The 18046-nt window shown below is 40.3% G+C and overlaps 3 protein-coding genes across 5 annotated transcripts in view; all 3 read right to left on the bottom strand.

Annotated features, from left to right (window-relative positions):
- LOC103457573 (phospholipase ABHD3-like) overlaps window positions 1-1269 on the bottom strand; it is a 6983-nt gene extending 5714 nt beyond the window's left edge. The window contains exon 1 of one of the 2 annotated variants that reach the window (XM_008397829.2): window positions 828-1269. In XM_008397829.2, the coding sequence (XP_008396051.1) occupies window positions 828-947 (120 nt within the window). In that variant the 5' untranslated portion in view covers window positions 948-1269. The remainder of the gene's footprint in view (window positions 1-827) is intronic. The other variant, XM_008397830.2, reaches the window with a different exon arrangement.
- Window positions 1270-2146: 877 nt separating this feature from the next.
- On the bottom strand, window positions 2147-5150 carry ctsbb (cathepsin Bb). Its single transcript, XM_008397832.2, has 10 exons — window positions 5042-5150; window positions 4582-4705; window positions 4399-4484; window positions 4153-4267; window positions 3947-4062; window positions 3594-3679; window positions 3371-3514; window positions 3175-3291; window positions 2624-2752; window positions 2147-2504 (listed from the first exon to the last, which is right to left on the bottom strand). Exons 2-10 carry the CDS (start codon window positions 4702-4704, stop codon window positions 2428-2430), a joined length of 993 nt encoding a protein of 330 aa, XP_008396054.1. The 5' UTR covers window position 4705; window positions 5042-5150; the 3' UTR covers window positions 2147-2427.
- A 1118-nt stretch (window positions 5151-6268) lies between these two features.
- fdft1 (farnesyl-diphosphate farnesyltransferase 1) lies at window positions 6269-12593 on the bottom strand. 2 transcript variants are annotated; one of them, XM_008397834.2, is made up of 8 exons: window positions 12359-12593; window positions 10393-10490; window positions 9590-9773; window positions 9321-9449; window positions 8747-8938; window positions 8157-8333; window positions 7349-7501; window positions 7046-7267 (listed from the first exon to the last, which is right to left on the bottom strand). In XM_008397834.2, exons 1-8 carry the CDS (start codon window positions 12455-12457, stop codon window positions 7046-7048), a joined length of 1254 nt encoding a protein of 417 aa, XP_008396056.1. In that variant the 5' UTR covers window positions 12458-12593. The 2 variants fall into 2 exon arrangements, with proteins under 2 accessions (XP_008396055.1, XP_008396056.1); XM_008397833.2 differs by lacking the exon at window positions 12359-12593 and having other exon boundaries at window positions 6269-7267; window positions 10393-10709.
- Between the last annotated feature and the right edge of the window lie 5453 nt (window positions 12594-18046).

The raw sequence follows: 18046 nt of genomic DNA, 5'->3' as shown, positions 1-18046 counted from the left end.
ATATATATGTACTGCTCAAAAAAATAAAGGGAACACTTAAACAACACAATATACTCCAAGTAAATCAAACTTCTGTGAAATCAAACTGTCCACTTAGGAAGCAACACTGACTGACCCGACGAGGGTCCCCGTTGTTCAGTTTGTCACCTCATGCCAAGATCGACTCAAAACCTTCCGCGATCGACGTGTTGCAGCCCTGCTCTAGCAAAGCACGAACAGTTCAGAAACAATATGAAATAGGGAAAAAGGTTATTTATTAACTGATTAAGTCGTGCTTTAGATTGTTCTAGAAAAACTAATCAGTCACGGCTGATTAGTGGGTGAACTCACGGCTGCACAGTGAACCCATTGATTATTTACAGCAGACAGCCGCTCCCCTCTCTTGCAGGTACTGCGTACCCCTGCTAAATCTTTTAGGGGTACGCAGTACCCTGCCGTACCCCTTTACTTTCACCCCTGATTATAATCAATACAAAATGAGCAAATTCATAACAAGGCAAAGTATATTTAGTGATGTTATAAATTATTAATAATCATTATTTCGAAGAATGAATAAATAAAATAAATTAAAGCATGTTTGCCGAGGTAAAAACAGAAATAAAATAAAAAACTCTGAATATAGAAAAGTAAAACCTATTTAACACTGCAATAATAACTGCATTTAAAAGAGAACGAACGAATTGAAAGAAAACAATTATTAAAAAAAAAAAGTAGCAATAAATAAACCCACATTCTGCGGAAAAAAACGAAATGAATAAATAAAAATAGAATTAGTAATAAAGCGCATATAAAGCAGTTATGTCAGCTAAACCAGCGCTGTGACTGACCTCACACTTGCGGCCCCACAGATAGTATAGAGCAGCGGTCACGGAGCAGATGAACACCGTGTACGGCCTGGAAACAGACTCCCAGTATGTTCTCCACAGCTCCACACTGGATAAATACATGCCAGTGACCTATGGCTATCCTCCAGCACAAACCTAAACCCGCAGTGCCGACAGCGCTCGACACAACAAAGACCTGACAAACAGAAAATGATTAAAGTAACCTCGGGGAACCTGCCTTCATCCCCATCAGCTACCGATCAAAGGTCGTTTCCCGATTTTCCACAACCCCGACAACAAGTCCCATCAGTGGTGACAGCGGCGACGTCCACAGCGGCCTTTATTGACCGGTATATTATCCGGGAAATGCAGCTTCCTGACTGTCAGGCCATTATCGAAGATTGTGTTTGGGTTTGAACCAACCAGAGTCTGCCTCTGATCGTGAGACGTTTAGATCCCGCCTTCTGGCCTTCTTCTATCGGCATCAAACTCAAAATGTGCTTCAGCGCCACCTCCAACGGTGTGGTGCTATGCTGTAAGTGCAGCTACAGAGGCTGTGATTATCCTGTGACTAAAATTAAACTAATAACATATCAGCATTGGCGAAATGTTCCAACATTCACTGAACTTTGACTTCAGTTTCTAAAAACTCTCAAAATCAAAGTGTGATATTTTTATGGCCACGAATGATATAACTTTACTTTGTCTTACACACAGAGACAATTCTTCAATAAATGGGGCTATGTGTGCACCCTTATTTCTGCTGCTCCACATACGTCTGAACTGTTGAGATGTTGAAATCCAACCCAATACCTTTGTCTCGTAAATACTGATTCTTTGGATTGTCTTTTACTGCAAAAAAAACTGCAATTAATAATTGGTTACCCTTCCAGGGAGTAAAATAAGTTATCCCACAGCCAGCATACCTGGGTGGGCCCCATATGGGGAAAAGGAGGGTAGAAAATATGAGTCCCGTATGGGTTTGTCCGTGGTTTCCATGGTGGCCCCACATGGGTTTGCCCATGTAGGGCCACCACCCAAATGGGCCCACATGGGCATGTGGGGCCACCATGGAAATCGTGGACAAACCCATATGGGACCCATATTTTCTGCCTTCCTTTTTCCCATATGGGTCCGACCTAGTATGCTGGCCGAATGCTCATTGTGGGGAAGGGGGTTGGCAGTCATGGAATTTTATGGAACAACCTTCACCAATCACCTCATTTTTTAACATGTTTTTTTTTTCTTGTGTATAAGCAAATAATTCATATGAAAATAAATGAAAGAAGAAAAGGCTCATATTTACTTTGGTATTAGATTTATTTAATGTTAAAACAAACCTTACAGAAGTACATGAAAATGCTTTTTGTGAGCTTAAATCAGCTTCTAACTCACAGTTCACTATAGAAACAGAAACAAAGCAATTCCTAAAATAAATTCAGATTCTTTTTAATCAGGAAATGCTGCTTCAAGCTCTATCATAAAATAATCATCTGGTCAGTGTTACCATGTTGTCATGAAATCCATTCTTTATGATAATCTTAACATGTACATGCCGGTCTTTGACCTTACAAAGAAGCTCGAATCATATTTTTTAAATCATCTAGTTGAGGGGCATTCCTGCGACCACTTCAGACTCAATTCCGCATTCATCATTCCCACGTTTTATTTTGAAGAAACCTGTTTGCGGAAAGCAACATGCAGACATTATTTCCAATTCTTACTGTATTAGAATGTTGTGAACTTTGCATTTTGTTTTGTAGAATGTGAATAAAAAAACGTTACATATTCACTTTTACCTTTGTCTCCCCAGTCATTGTTCCAAGAATTTGCAGCCAGCCAGTAGGGGGTGCCATTCTCCTCCCCCCAGCCTAGGATCTTTATGGCATGACCTCCCAGCATTTCTCCAGTCACATGCTGATACACGCCTGTTACAGCAAGAAAGAGCTCATTGACTTTATTCTGTTCAGGCAGAAAATTGTAATTCAGCAGAAGTCCCTGATGCCTAAGAAAGAGCAGGAGTGTCATAAGTGTCAGTTTGAAGAAGACAGGAATATGTGGAAAATCAGTTGTGACTCAGTGGTTTAGATGAATGCAACCAGCAGGAAAAGACTGAATAGGACTTCAGCAGATAACTGGCCTGCTTATCTGCCTGAGAAAAGAAATGAGGTGAATCCACCTTGCTATGTTGTTGAAACGCTTAGGAAAGAAGAAGACAAATACTTAAAAGATATAGTGTTAATCATAAAATGAAGTTAAACTCCTCAAAAATCAAAATGTGAACAGTTTTGTTTGTAGAGTGGAGATGTGTGTGCGTGTGTGTACACAGCTGGGATAGCGAATGCCTCACCAGATTTGTACTGCAGGAAATCCTCATAGACACTAAAAGCTGCCTCCACAGGCCCGTTCTTATACAGCTCTGTCATGATCTGCTGCTGCTCTGAAGGGATGCTGTACGAGCGCTGGCCTAAAGGGGTGCAGACAAAGCTTAGAGTCAGACACGAGATAAACCAAAGCCAGCAAAGCTGTTTTGAAAATGCCTCTACCAAAGTGTTTGTCCTTTGGGTAAGACGGAGAATATCCATCCCTGCATTGCTGCACACATTTAGGGGTTTCTGTTTCGCCTTGGCACGGAGGACGGGTTCCATTTACGTGATGTTCACAGGCGGCAATGGTGTAGGGTCTGCAACCTGTAACATACAATCACACACACAGCTGCTAAGGTTTTTGGCCCTCAAAAGATGCAGTTTGAGTGCGGGATGAACTTACCGACTTTGGAGTCATACAGGCCTCCTGTCACAAGACCAGTCTTTGTCCAGAACTCCCAGGCAGCTGAGGGGTAACCACCAAAACACCTGCAAGCAAACAAACCCACGGTATGTGTTGCTTTAAAAAGTATTTCAAAAGGGCACAAGAATGAAAGAATATGAAGGAAACACACAAAATGGCTTGAATGTACTATTTTTTCTCCTTGATCAGCTACCAAACTGTTCACAATGCTACTGAGCAGTGTTTTCATTTGAAGAATTGAACCACTGTTGTCACTTCTCAAGCATAGTTATCTTCTGGATAATTAAGAATCTAGAAGTGCCCTTTTATGTTGAGACATTTCTTTTGCTCACCCCATTCCACAATCATCACAGCAGGTGAGCAGATCTTCAGCAGAGATCTCCAAAGTGACCTTACCACCACTTTGGATGCACAGACGGTCAGATATTGCTTCCACCGCCCCAAAAGCCTGTAGGGAAAAAACAAGATAACTAACAAAATGTTGTGAAATAAAATGCTGGCTTTTCTTTTATTTGTAGGGGTGTTTTTTTTTAATTACCCAGCAGGATCCACAGGAGCCCTGGTCTCTGATCTGATTGAGGGTGGGACAGTTGGGCCACTGCTGGCGTGCGTCAAAACTGTCTGGAAGGTTGACACTTTCAATGTTATGAACCCTAAACGAGAGAGGAGACAGTCTGTGACACACTGCAGATGACAGACCTGCCTATTGTCACCTGCTTCGTCACGTGAGACTTTGAACACGCACATCTCACACCCTAAAACGTGAAACACTGTTAAAACTTACACCTCTGGCAGTTTGGGTCCCTTCAGGATGGTCCCACAAAGCCCTCTCACATAGCTGATGTCAACATTGTGGAAGTTCTGGCCAGCCTAAACAAGAGTGAAGTAATACAGCTGGATTATTACCACAGTCTGTGGCTGTGTCACTTTCATCTTGGGGGGGAAAAAAACAAAGGAATAGTCTCACAGTCCAGGTGGTGTTGGCTTTGTTGATAAGGTGGATCAGTTCTGAGGAGAAGGGAGAGGGATTGGGTCGAGCCCAGGCAACGGACCCCGCCACCGCGACACAGAACAGGAAGAAAGGATGCATCCTGAATAACAGATGGCATTATTAGTCAATGGGAGAAACATTATTAAAACACCTCATATCATAAAAAAAATATAATTGTATTTACTGTTCCACATGATGCTAGCTGTTATGCTTATTTTCTCTGATTAAAACCAGAGACATTTAGTTCATTTTATTTAATATGACACCATTTCAAAGAAGTCAATTATTGGATAACTTTCCAAACTTTGAAGTATTAAATTCTGAGACAAACCAGTGCTGTAAGTATTAATATGAATAAAAATTATTTCAATATTTTAACTAGTACAATTCTAGTTACAAGAGCAAAAAAATACATCTTAAATCAATGTCCTCCTACCTGTGTTGCTGTTTCAAAGTCGAAAGCTTCTCTTCAGCGCTGTTTTCGTTCCCGTCAAAGAACAAGGTCTGTTGCGGTCCTTTATGTGAGATGCAAAGTCATGGAATCACATGTTTATGCAATAAATGTATCATAATCGTTTGTCTCATGTGACCTGAAAAACTCCAAAGGTTAACTATTGCTCTTGGAATTAGGATACAGGTGAGAATAAAAGCAGAAATATGCAAACCCATGCAAGTCCGTCTTTATTTTGGTAAACAGGAGATTGTATGGATCTCAGTCTTCTGCTTTAAAATCTATACTCCTGCTAAAAAAAAAAAGTAATTAGTATTGAAGGATGTTGATTTACTTCTAAAGAAAAAGCAAATGAAATATATTTTCATAAATCTCATGGAACAACAAAAACAATAATTTGCTATAGCTTGCCTGGTGGTGGCCATGAGATTGAATGACGATCACCTGCCTTCCATAAATCTGAAGCAGCTTCGAATATTTAATTTTTGTTTTACAGTTATTGTTAGGTCAGTTTTAAGGTTGCTCATGACTTATGTTTAGCATTATATTAACAAGGCGTCATGTGCCTAAAAACCAGCTGTAAACTTGATTTATTATATTCCGCGCTGCTGTGAAAAATGTTTTGCTGTTACAGATTTCTTGCTGTGGTATCTGGTAATAAGTTTCAAATTGCTAAAAAAATGCAAGATTCTGCTTATCTGAAATTTCCACGCATTTTGGATTTTAAAGCATGAATAGCCCGTTTAAGATAATACTGCCTGATTTAAGCTCAGACTTTGACTAGGCTACTCCAACATCTTATTTTTTGTCCTTTTTGAGTCACTCAGATGTGCACACACAGATATACTAAAGGTCACTATCCTCCTACAGACCAACTCGTGTGCTTTAGCTTGAAGTCGCCCATTAGAAATTATCTTTCAGGTTCCACATGTCTCATAAGTCTATAAAAATGTTTGTAAGTCTTCAGATCATTCAGACATTTTTTGTTAGGAAATATGAGATAGGTCCTTGTGTTAAGCCACAGTTTAAACGTTGGGACTGTCTCAGGGAAACGTAAAATAGGAACAGTGAACTGAACTTAGGGAAAGGAGGTGTGCAGCGTCACTGTTGTTCATTTAGTAGCCGGAAAACACACAGGTGGGGAAACAGAGTAGTAGCTGTGAACATTATTGGTTCAAGTTTGCATAAATGTAACTACTCCATCCATAAAAATAAAAATTGCTACCAGATACATTATTTATTTGTAGGTTCATTTTAACAAGGCTCTCCATCTTTGACTCAAAACGAAACAGAAGTTGTAAGCTTACTCTGATTTCACACAGATTGCAGCCTTTAACTTATTTCTTCAAATATGTACAAATGAAAATGACACATTACATAGCAATGTTTGTAGCCCTCCTTTAGTTCTGTACAAAGTCACTCTTTGCTAGCCTTTCTACTCACCAAAGCTGTTAAGGACACTTTGCCAACAAATTCCTTTTGTTCAAAATATATTTCACTTTATTCCATTTTATTTTAGTTCATGACTGATAAAATTAGCAGAAAGACCTTTCCCACATGTTGTTGAAAACTGAATGAAACAGGAAATGTTCTAAATCGGTTAATAGAATATGTCCATGTGATCCAACAGTGCAAATTCTGGCGTACTTTCAAGTGTCTCTCAAAGTGAGGATTCAACAAGAACACAAAAAAGCTAAAGTTTCAGAAAACAAAAATCAGTGAAATTTCACAAAGGTTGATGGCTGTTCTCTAAGATCCTAAAATTGTCCTCTTGCGGCAAACACAAAATGGATGAGAACGTGTCAATACCGCAGAATTTTTTATAGATCAGGCTGCAAAAAGAATCCCAAAGTTCAACAAGTCTGTGGTTCTTCAACAGCTGGTGTGAGACTCCAATGTGGGAAGACAATCCTTAGGTTTCCCAAGGAAGAGAAGGACTAGATGTTCAGGAAAAGACGGAGGTTTTTTTTTTTCCAGTCAGGAAGAGAGTCACTGCATGTCCCCTGTGCCCTGCGCCTGGGCAGCTGTCGTACTGAGATACTGCCAGCTCAGCGCGGCCAGCAGCATGGCAGCCGACAGGTACACAGGAGACAGGTGGTGGTTCCTGGAGCTGAGGTCGGGTTGAGGAAGGGCCGATTTCTCCTGGATCACAGCCAGGATGTGCAGCGTTTTGTCCCGCGTCGGATCGGTGAGGGAGACCTTCTGTAAGATCTGCAAAAAGAGAGAGGAAGTTGGGTCAAGAGGTTCATGTGGCAGAAGCCGGCAGAGAAAAGACTGAGGGAACCTACAAACCTCTTGGCTGTACTGGGCGATGATGCTCTGCACTGCTCTCATGTTGGTGGCTTCCATCATGAGGGTGACAGCCTGTCCCTTTCTGATCTTCACCACACCCTGAAACACCATCGGGTTGTTGTAGCACGTTGAGAGGGTAGCTATTGCCATCACCTGGTTGACAGAGGAATTGCATCTTTTCAGTCGACAAAAATCAAAGTGCTTGCCTGAATTAACGTCCAAAAAGATTTTTTTTTTTTAATGCATGCCAGAAATCCATTTAACATACATATACATAAAAAAACAGTATGTATTTGGGTGTCTGATGTAGCTACTACTATGAAACCAATGACAAAAACATCAACAACTCTTGGTATTTGATTCTGGGATTTTCCAACAGCTAAAGTATCCATAATCTTACATGGGCAGATGTAATTAAACACTGTTCCAGAAAAGAAGGCTGCAAATTATTTAAAAATGAATATTTCTTATAAAGAAGAGACTTCTGGTTTTATAACGATTTCCAGGCGTTGTAGAAATCAGCATAAAGTGTCAGTCCCAGTGAACTCCCCACTACGTCGACATTGGAACTACTTTATATTGCAGTAGCCATATTACTATAAACCGGTAATAGTGCTTACTACTGGTTTTAATGTACACCAATTATTTTGAAAGTTCAATTCCAAATCTACAGACAAGTTGTCGTCGTCAAACCTTTCCTTTAGTTTAAAGTAACTTTACTGAGACTGTATGCTGCACAGTGAGTGAAACATCTGGACATGAAGCGAAACCACCACATCATTTGAGTAGCAGACCAAATGGTCTTTACTTGTGGAATGGCGCAGAAATTGAAGACGCTTTGGTTGCGCAGCCGAGACAGGTAGGAGATGACGTCGGGGACGTGACGCAGAGCGTCGGTGACCAGCAGGTTGAGGCAGGACAGAGCCGACTCCAGCTTCTCGGGCTGGGCTAGATCCTCCAGACGGCTCGCAAACTGGCTCCACGCCTGCACGGCGACACAAAAGAGATGTCATTTACAGCATTTCCTGCAGTCAACGTGTCCCTTGGTAAGAACTGCAGCTCAGGGTAGGAGCATCTGGAATGAAGCCATATCAAGTCCTGTTTGCAGCTTGTTACAAGCCACGTATGAAAAACACCAAAATATGTAGAACGTGGTGCTCTGATCAGATGATTGACTTTTTTTTTTTTTTTTTTACCTACATGCAAACTGCAAAGTGTAACAGTGGGCAAAAATGAATCGTCTATATGTCTAATGATACTAATAAACACTTTATTTCAATTCAGTGGGCATCTTTTGTAAATAACTCACATTCCTGAAGCCAATAAAACTGCCACAACTGCAACGCCAACAAGCTCAATCTAACTTGACGTTTTTGTTGCTGTTGTTGTCGTTGATACCTCTTTTGGCCAGAAGGCCCGTCCCTCCTGAGTATCTTCCAGATAGTCTCGGATGATGTTGGTTTTCTGCAGGAACAGGCCCATTGAGTTTGCCAGCTCCGTGTCCCGTCCCACCTCCGGATCCTCCAGCTGGGAGGCAGAGAAGAGCCGCGACAGACCGATGCCGACGAGACCGGCAACGTAGTGGCAGTACTGCACGGATCAAAAGCACACACAACGAGGCTGTTATCGTTACGGCGAGGTACTAATACCGTTGTGGCTGATGGGTCACCTTACGTTGCCCCTGGATTAGTCATTAGTTCTCAACTTATTACACATTTACAATTATAGTGACAAACACTTGCTAAATCTATTGTAACTTTTTTCCTAGAATGGAAAAAAAAAAAACTGTGTGTGGAATTCAAAACATGCTAGATTAAAGATAAGGCAGTGATCAGATGCCAGCACAAACAGTCTATTGCAATCATTAGGCAGAACCTTTATAATAAAATCAAACATGCGTAGGAACCCATTCAAAGTCATTTATTTTGCCGTTTTGCTTCCAACATGACTGTGACACACGGATAACACTTACCAGGTCCCACTCCTTCATGCATCCCACCTTCTTCTCCAGAAATTCAGCCATCCCGACTCCCATCCGGTGGCAGATATCGCAGATGACGTCTCTGTATTCCTGAGCGAGGTTTCTAAATTCCAGTGATATCTGGGTTCAAACAATCCAGGACAGTCACAGTTACTCTTAAAGAACTGCTCTAATGTAAATGTACATAAACTCTCTTATGTAGGAAAGCCTTCTGCAGAGGTTTTAATGGCTTCCATTGCGCATGTATGGGTGCCGCTGACCGTAGGGAAATCCTCCAGAACTTGACGGTCCTTTTCATGGCTCTCAGTGAAGCACCACTCCTCCTGGTACAGGTAGGTGTGGAAATTGTTAAGCATGGGCACCTTCTTCTCCAGAGGGATGGTCATGTCGTCCTCAACTGTGTCCAGTGCACGAAGCACCAGGTAGAAGATGCAAACCGCATGTCTGGATCAAAATAAATAAATTAATAATAATAATAATAATAAAAAAACTTGCAAGGTTACAACTACCAAGTTTAATGTGTTTTATTGGAATTTTATTTGACAGGCCAAAACAATCTGTTAGTTTTAACAGGAAATAAACAGACCATTTAGATATTTTCCCTTTCATATTTACATAATTTTCAAACAATTTAAATAAATGATTAAACCAGTCCTTGAGAAAGGTATATTGGGTAATCGTGAACTGACGGTTTGCTGCAGCCAAATAGGATTTTACAAAGCAATGTGCAAAGTACACTCTAATGACTGTCATTTAGGATAGCAAATAACTGAAGAAGTTATTGATTTATTGGGGCTGTTGACTGTTTTATAAAAGTTAAACTGATGCAACGTGTCCCTCAGGAGGAGACCATTGCTTTTGCAGACAGACGAAGGAGCTGCAGATGTCTCCACATGCCTGAAGTTTTATAGTGCAGGACTCAATAATACCTGAAATACACGCAAATCTACCTTCTCGTTTCTTTATGTTTTTCCAAGGGAAGATCCAAGCAGCAGCCATCGTGCTATGGAACATTTTGCAGACACGCCTCTCCTCACCTGCAGCCAGCTGAGCTCTGACTCACCTCAGCTCTCCGTCCAGCGCCTGAATCACGGCCGCAAAGCTCCTGCTGGTCTGATTCAGATATACGTAGCAGGTCCGCAGGCTGTCGCTCATGGACTCCTGGCAGGAGAGACAAAGAAAGGCTGTTTGTCGGTAGAAACCCGCGGCTCTGAGGGCGCTACTGGGTCTGGTGGCCTCCTGCAGGCCCCTCTCCCCGCGCCTCCTCCAGCCCTGCAGGACGGACCGCGGGGGAGCGGAGCCGCAGCCTCGCGGCGCCACCGAGAGAGAGCGCTTCAACACGGACAGAGAGGCCGGACATTTGCAGCAGGCTCCGGCCATGCGAAAACCCTGACGGGAAGAGCCCGAGCCTGCAGTTAGGAGACGACACGGTCCATGTGGAGGCCACGCTGCTTGGGGGAGTTTCAAACTCCGAGTCCATGTAGAGGACAAGCGAGCGGAGAGAGGGGTCGAAGCGCGTTGTAAAATCTCTTGGAGGGCGTGAGGTCGCTCCGCAGGTCTACAAGCAAAGCTTATCGCTGCATTAGCAGAGCGGACGTGGCGCAGAGCGTTTGTAGATCTGTTGTTATGATCAGACACACTTCCCCACCCCCCCTCTACCCAAAACACGAGCAGCTGCAACGTTGTTTCCTAATCCAACTTGAGGAAATATTACCGTTTAGATCAGTTTAGATCTAACGCTCGTCATGAAGATATGCACTGCTGCAGGGTGTTTTTTTTTTTTTTTTTTTTTTTTTTAAATCGAGTTTTAATACAAATATAGGCTTAAAATAAACCTTGTCCAACCAACTGGTATTTCCGCAAATAAAATGTGGGAAAGCGGTGCTTAGTTTTAGCGTTCTCGTCATCATGACTGACAGAACGTGTGCATTGTTACAGTCTACACAATGCACTGCAAAACGAGTGTTTGCTTCTGCGAAATGAATTCTGGCAAACAGACCGAAAAGCAGAACTAAGAGGTTCCTCCCAGTGCTTTGCTGACACCTCGTGGAAGACCGTGGGAACTACACCCGTTTGTATTTTCTTGAAAAGCAGTGCAGTACATAAGGTTTAACAGGCTCAAATGAAACACAGGGCACTAAGAAAAAGTTCTGTTGTTGTATTTTCAGGTGCAACTCCAGAAATTCTTTGAGGGTTTTAAGAAGAGTTGTGATGGAGAGTTTCATTTACCTTGAGCCTGTGAAAGCATTTTCCATGATGGCCTAAAACAAACTGTCACCCTTCCAAACAAACAAGTTTATGCTATGCTAAATGTCAACCAAAGTTCCTAATATTTTCAAGGCGTTAATAGTGGAATACAGTGACTCACCTTTCAGTGATCACTTCTCTACATCCATCTTTGATATTGTTAATAAAGGGAGCCAGAGTGGCTTTTTGCTCTAGCTTGAAATAAAGGCCACCCAATCAATGCTATCCCTTTAGAGTGGGTTAAGATTAATTCGGATCACTACGTCTGCCAGGATACATTTAGAAGGATGCAGCACCCTTTGGAGCAACAGCCTCCGCATTGCAGTGACATCTATGATGCGCTGAGATGTCGGCAACAAAAAATCCGAGTCTGTTTCAAGACATTTTTGCAGCCTGTTGTTTTTTTTTGTTTTGTTTTTTTTCCAGGTCACATTGGTGTTTAAACTGTGGGATTATCATCTCCCCTTAGTGGTGAACCCTCCAAGCTCATTATGCAATTTAAATCCTACGTCAGTGGTCACCTCTGCCTGGTAAGAGCACAGATCTAATTTGACAAAGTCCTATTAGTTGCTTGCTTCCACTCTCGTCAGCGCAATTAATTGCACTGCAAAGTAGCAGGCCTACATTCTAACAGGCCTGTCTGTTCATTTTATTATGATTTGCATATTTCTTGTAGCTGTTCTGAAAAGCAGAACATGACGTGCTGCATAATCCTGATAAATCCAGCCTCTCTATAGTGCAGCGTCTGCCTCAGAGCTTGTTGCGGAACGTATTTTACTCACATAATCCAACTTTGGCATGACAGCTCTGCATCCTCCCATCTTAAACTTAAACAGGTTAAATATCTCCTCCGGATGTCCCAGTGATTTCAGGATGTCCATGTTGCCTCAGGTTGTCCCGGTCTCACTCTGGCAGACTGGTGTGCAGTACCGAACAGATGCTCTCCATCGGCTATTTCCTCGCTGAGATGCAGCTGTCCAAAGACCACCATTAAGCGAATGATGTTTTCTGTCTCAAGCGCGTCATATGGACTGACGCTAACGATTGGCCGACTCGTCATGGGTTTACAGCGAAAGGTCCAATAAGCGACCAGAGTGTCTGGCGTGATGCCCCGCCCCAATAAAGTGTCATCTGAGCGCACTTTTTGATTGGCCCGTTGATCATCCGAAAGAAAAACCATACCTGCGCAATAATACTTAACGGAAGTTGGCCTGTGTGGCAGGCCATTAAAACTTTATATGTTTATACCACACTGTCTATACCACACTGTGTGTGTGGTATAGACAGTGTGGTATACTAACACTATCAACATTATTTATTTATTTATTTATTTATTTATTTATTTATTTATTTATTTAGTGTGTTCCTTGCTGCATAGTCAAAAAGCATTGAGTCTGAATCCCTTCAGTGTCCAATTCTCTATAAAAAAGCAGAGGTCAGGGATATATCAGCTGTTGACTTCGCTGAATTAATGGAAACGTGTTTGGTTTGGGAAACTCTTTTATTAACTAATGAATTAATTCATAGAATTAGGACCTGCCAACAAAGAATTTTTGCAGGAAGTTATTGTTCGCCAATTTAATGTGTCTAAAGAAAACACTAAAAGTTGTCAGAGGTCATTTTTCATTTTAAAATGCTATGTTGAGCTTATATTACAGATTATTATTATAAAAAACGTTAAACACACACCAGCTACTTCATTAGTGTTACTGCTTACAATAATTTAGGAATCCACATGTGGTGAAGAGAGACAACTTGCTGTGTGGCATCAGAATGTGGGGGGAAAAAATGGCGAAAGAGCCAATTTGTGAAATTGGGTGTTTCCCAAATTCATTCGTCTGAGTGTTTATTTTCAGGTACCTCTGGGGTTTACAGAAAACGGTCTACAAGAGAGAAATTATGCAATGAGCAGCAGTTGTTTGGAACAATAAATCAGAGAGAGGTCAGATGAGAATGAACTATCCATTGAGGGACAGTAACTTTAACATTACATACACCTTTCTGAACAGGCGAGGGCGCACTTTCTCTGTTTATAATTAGACATTAAAGCGACTTGAAACCATTCCTCCCTCCCTGGCACCTCCAGACCCGGGCCCCCATGGGCACCCATCTGGGCCCGAGCCCGGGCCGGGGGGGCAGCCGCCCCCCCAACTCCCCTATAGCTCCGTGCCTGCTATGTGTGTATTACTTACCAACGCTGAATACACAACTCATCAAACCCTGAAGCAGATGGGCTATAGCAGCAGAAGACCACACCAGGTGCCACTCCTGTTAGGTAAGAACAGGAAACTGAAAGGACAATTTACACAAGCTCATCAACGTTAGGTGACAAAGTGAGAAAAAACTTTTGGGGTTTGATGGGTATCAATTGCAGATGATATGGTCAGATTTGGCATCTACGTAACAATATAAATCTATCTAGCAAGGAGTTTGTAGGAAAATTAGCTCTGCTATAGAGCAGACACTGCTATGTAGGTTAATAATGTAGCAACAATCAGATGTTTTGGGCAACTTTTTGACTCAGTGCAACAAAAAACCTAACAGAGTGTGTCTAATTGAGTGACTGGTGAATATTTATTTATTGTAGAAGTCCTGTCTTGCTATTATGTGATAAATTAGCTTGCCCGGTCATTTATGCTAATTGTTATTTCAAAAGTGTCCCCACACACTAATAAACCGTGAAATGAAGAGAAAAAGTCAACCAAATTTAAACATGAATAAATACATTATTTACTTTTACAACTTTGACATGAAGGGGTGAAAAAATAATATTCTACTTTCTAAATAAATGCTAATATTCAACTGCTAGATGAGGCTTCAGGTAGTGTCTTGTCTCTAACTGTGGATTACAGCTTGTTGACACTGAGATAAGCTGAGCTCCCTGATTATCACGTAGCACATAAACAAGCCACTGGATTACAGACAGCTCTGATGTCCAAACATGTAGGGCACAGACATTCGAAATCAATTTTTTTTTTGCTTCCCATCTTGTTTGACTTCCTCCTTTACAGGCTCTCTTACACAACGCCTGCATAAACCAGCACAAACACAGAGTAGGTATACAACGTTGCAGAATTGTACGTGAAAATATTAAACACGCAACCATAAGAGAAAGGACAAGAATTGTTATCTTTAAACACAGTTTGACCTACATTTCAAACATGAATCAATAAATTAAATGAGTGGGTTAAAAAAAAAAATCCTAATGCACATACACACATGCTGGTACATGTAGATATTTTTCTATTACAATAAGGCCACATCCTGCAGACTACGGTTATTCGGAAAAATGCTGGCTGCATTACTTTCAGACGTCTCAATTCCACAGCATGTCACTCAGCACCTTACTAGGGGTTGTGATGATAATCACACCAATTCAGGAGCTTATGTTTCTGTATTGGAGAAATTGGTTTTCTTGATAATCAAGGATGATTAGTTCAGCGAAAATTCAACAAGCCCAAACCTGCCTAATCAGAGAAAGAGCTCTAGAAATCTACCAATAGAGGTGCGTGACAAGTTGCCACTTATTTAATGGTACACTTTGCAAGCACCTGTTAACTTCCGTTTTCCTTCAAAACTGCCTTAGTTTTTTTTTGGTATTATTTCATCAAAATGTCATAAATATTGCTCCATGTTTTATTCTGTATTGAGTTCCATAAGTGCCAAAAATAAGTTTATGTCTGTAAGAAGTGTTTATAGGTGACACTTTCAATGCATCATGTAAGAGCATATGTAAAGAGTATGTGTATTGTGTCTATTTACTGCATTGTGTTTATGTACCACACTCAATGTGGTATTCTGACCTACAGCAATTCAAAATAAAGACTCATGCTCTAGACATTTTATGTTTTCCATGTCAGGGTTTAAGTTCAAGATCAATAAACATCCTTCTAAGCAAAATAATTATTGTATGTATTATTGTATGTATGCAGAACACTTGTGAATGCTTCAAATTTATCTTTATACGTCTCAGTTTCAGTTTGAGTGTGATATTTATAACAAATGGGAGCTCATTCAGTTAGTCTGCTGCATGGAAACAATGCTTTGTTCATATTAAAGGATCAAAAATGTGTCAAGAACATATCCCCCACACTGTGGTGGGTCTTATGTCGGTAAAATAGCTATTAAATACTTCAAAGTGGTTTTTTTTGTTGTTGTTTAAATGTTATTAATGGGGCCTTTCATTTGGCGCAAAAATTCCCAACAGATAAGTAATCCACTCATGCAAAGAATTCAAATAAAATCATTCTACCCCTGAAGGTATGGATTTGGTTGCAAATAATTAAACAAGGTAATTGTCAACTATTTCCACTCTTGACCTAAGTACCCTAGCACATCTTGTTGTTTTGTCTTATAAAATTAAAATTAAATATTTTTAAAATGTTATAAGTAACAGTGGTTTTATTGTAGTAACATGTTTATTTATGTTTACCTTTAAACTAATATAGTTTACCTTTAAACTATAAGAAAAAAACTACTCAATGCTGTGTCAAAGCTGGAGAAAATACTACAAATATCTTGAAATCACTTTTTGTTTAAAGAACAAGGAAGAAATAATAATATAAAAAACCTCCCAGTCAGGTCTAATGAATTACCACTTAACACTGAAACATATTACAGATGCTATTACCAAAGCTAAAGACAATCTGTTACATAATCGTTATAATTAAGTAGCTTTCTAGATAACTGCAACATAAATTGTGAAATTGCTGGTTCCAAGTCATTTTTGCCACATCTAGATGTGTAAATGCACAGACTTAATTGGTGGATTTTTTACATTTGTGTTAACAAGCATTTGAACAGGCATACTTAATAAAGTCTTTGCACAAAAAGAAATGACAGTAGGCAGCAGCTGTCTGTTTCTGAAGTTGAGTGCAGGCTTAGACATATTCCTAAAATGAAAATTACACCTTTGTTCCCACAGAGTCTCTGGTTACCTGCATACCTTTAACTTTAGATTTCAGATGAAGAAATTCTGAGTGAGAAGTATTTGTGAGTAAAACCTTGTACTTCACTCACATTATTTGCATTGTGGGGAAAAAAATGACAATAAAAAGAAAGAAATTAAAATCAAAATAATCATATAACTGGGGTCCTTCTTGCCTATTTAATCTACACGCTACAAATTCATAGAAACCTACTGCCAATTCTATGCTGAGAGGTGCATTGCAAATTACCTCACATTAGAGCAATGAAGTTAAATTTGGTTTATTAGCACTAATCACCAAAAGAATGGTTGCTTATGAAAGGAAGGCGATGTAACTGAATCGAATCTTTGACAATGCAGCAATCCTTCTTCTTGAGCAAAGAAGTGACAAAGCACGTAGCCAAGAATGCTTTCTAGTTTAAGATAAATAGAGACTACAAAGTCAAATATTCCGAACAGGAAAGACATGTAGAAAAACACAGAAGCATTGACCCAGAAGGAATTTCATAAGGATAAATCGCTTCTCACCTCAGGCCGTTCATAACTCAACAAACGAAGATGCCAACACCCAACACAGCTGTTGGCTTTCATAAATCAAGTCAGCATTCAGGGTTGAGACGACGTGGGGCAGTGACGCCAGACCTTTGCATGAATCTTTGACAATGCAGCAAAGATTCATTTTTGTCCTTGCAAAAAGTTGCAAGGACAACTTTTTGCAAGAAAAAGTTGTCCTTGCAACTTTTTCTTGCAAAGGACAAAAAAAAAAAAGATTTAAAACATCTGGGAACAGCAACTTTAACACATAATTTGCCAGGTTAATATCAACATGCCAGTCTTTTCATTTTTCTTACATATTAATCTTTCAGCATTAACAATAGGAAAGAGGCTGATAGCTCCCCTTCTGATAACTTTAGTCAATATTTCTGAATCTGTTTTATGCTTTTTAAATACTATGAAAACTGTACATCATCACTACGTTATCTTTTGACCCAAACAGGTTTAGGTCAGCTGGTGTAATGAAATAAAACACAAGATCATTCAGCCAATCACCTTTTTAACAGAAAGAACGTTGCAGCAGGACTTATACGTTTGTCCTGCAGCATAATTATACAAGAAGTGTCAGCAGCACTGAGAAAGTAATTAAGCTGTCTTTCAAGCCTTTTGCTGAGGGAGATCAATCGTGTCTTTTTATTTTATTACTTGTGTCTAATGAAAACAAAATGAAATTCAGTTTTCAACACCTCTATAAAACACAGTACGTTTTTTTCCTTCTTTTTTTTCATAACACATAAACTTGCAGCCAGATCTTGTCTAACATGTTTCTCAGCATATTTTTGTTTATACAGCAGAACCTCTTTGTACAGTTCAGTCTGTACATGTTTCCCCATTTTAATGAGATGAGATAAAATTTCAAAGAGAACAAAAAGAAAAAAAAAAACAACAGGCAAATGGAAAGTAAATAAGTGTTAACTATAGCCTACTGTCTTCGGCACCTTTTGTTTCGGTTTTGCCGTACCGCCCCTGCTCCCCTGAGGAGTTATAT

The sequence above is a fragment of the Poecilia reticulata genome, linkage group LG21 (genome assembly GCF_000633615.1).
Source record: "Poecilia reticulata strain Guanapo linkage group LG21, Guppy_female_1.0+MT, whole genome shotgun sequence".
Taxonomy (NCBI): Eukaryota; Metazoa; Chordata; class Actinopteri; order Cyprinodontiformes; family Poeciliidae; genus Poecilia; species Poecilia reticulata.
Note: the sequence above shows the minus strand (reverse complement) of the source record. Positions and strands in the feature narration are given on the sequence as shown.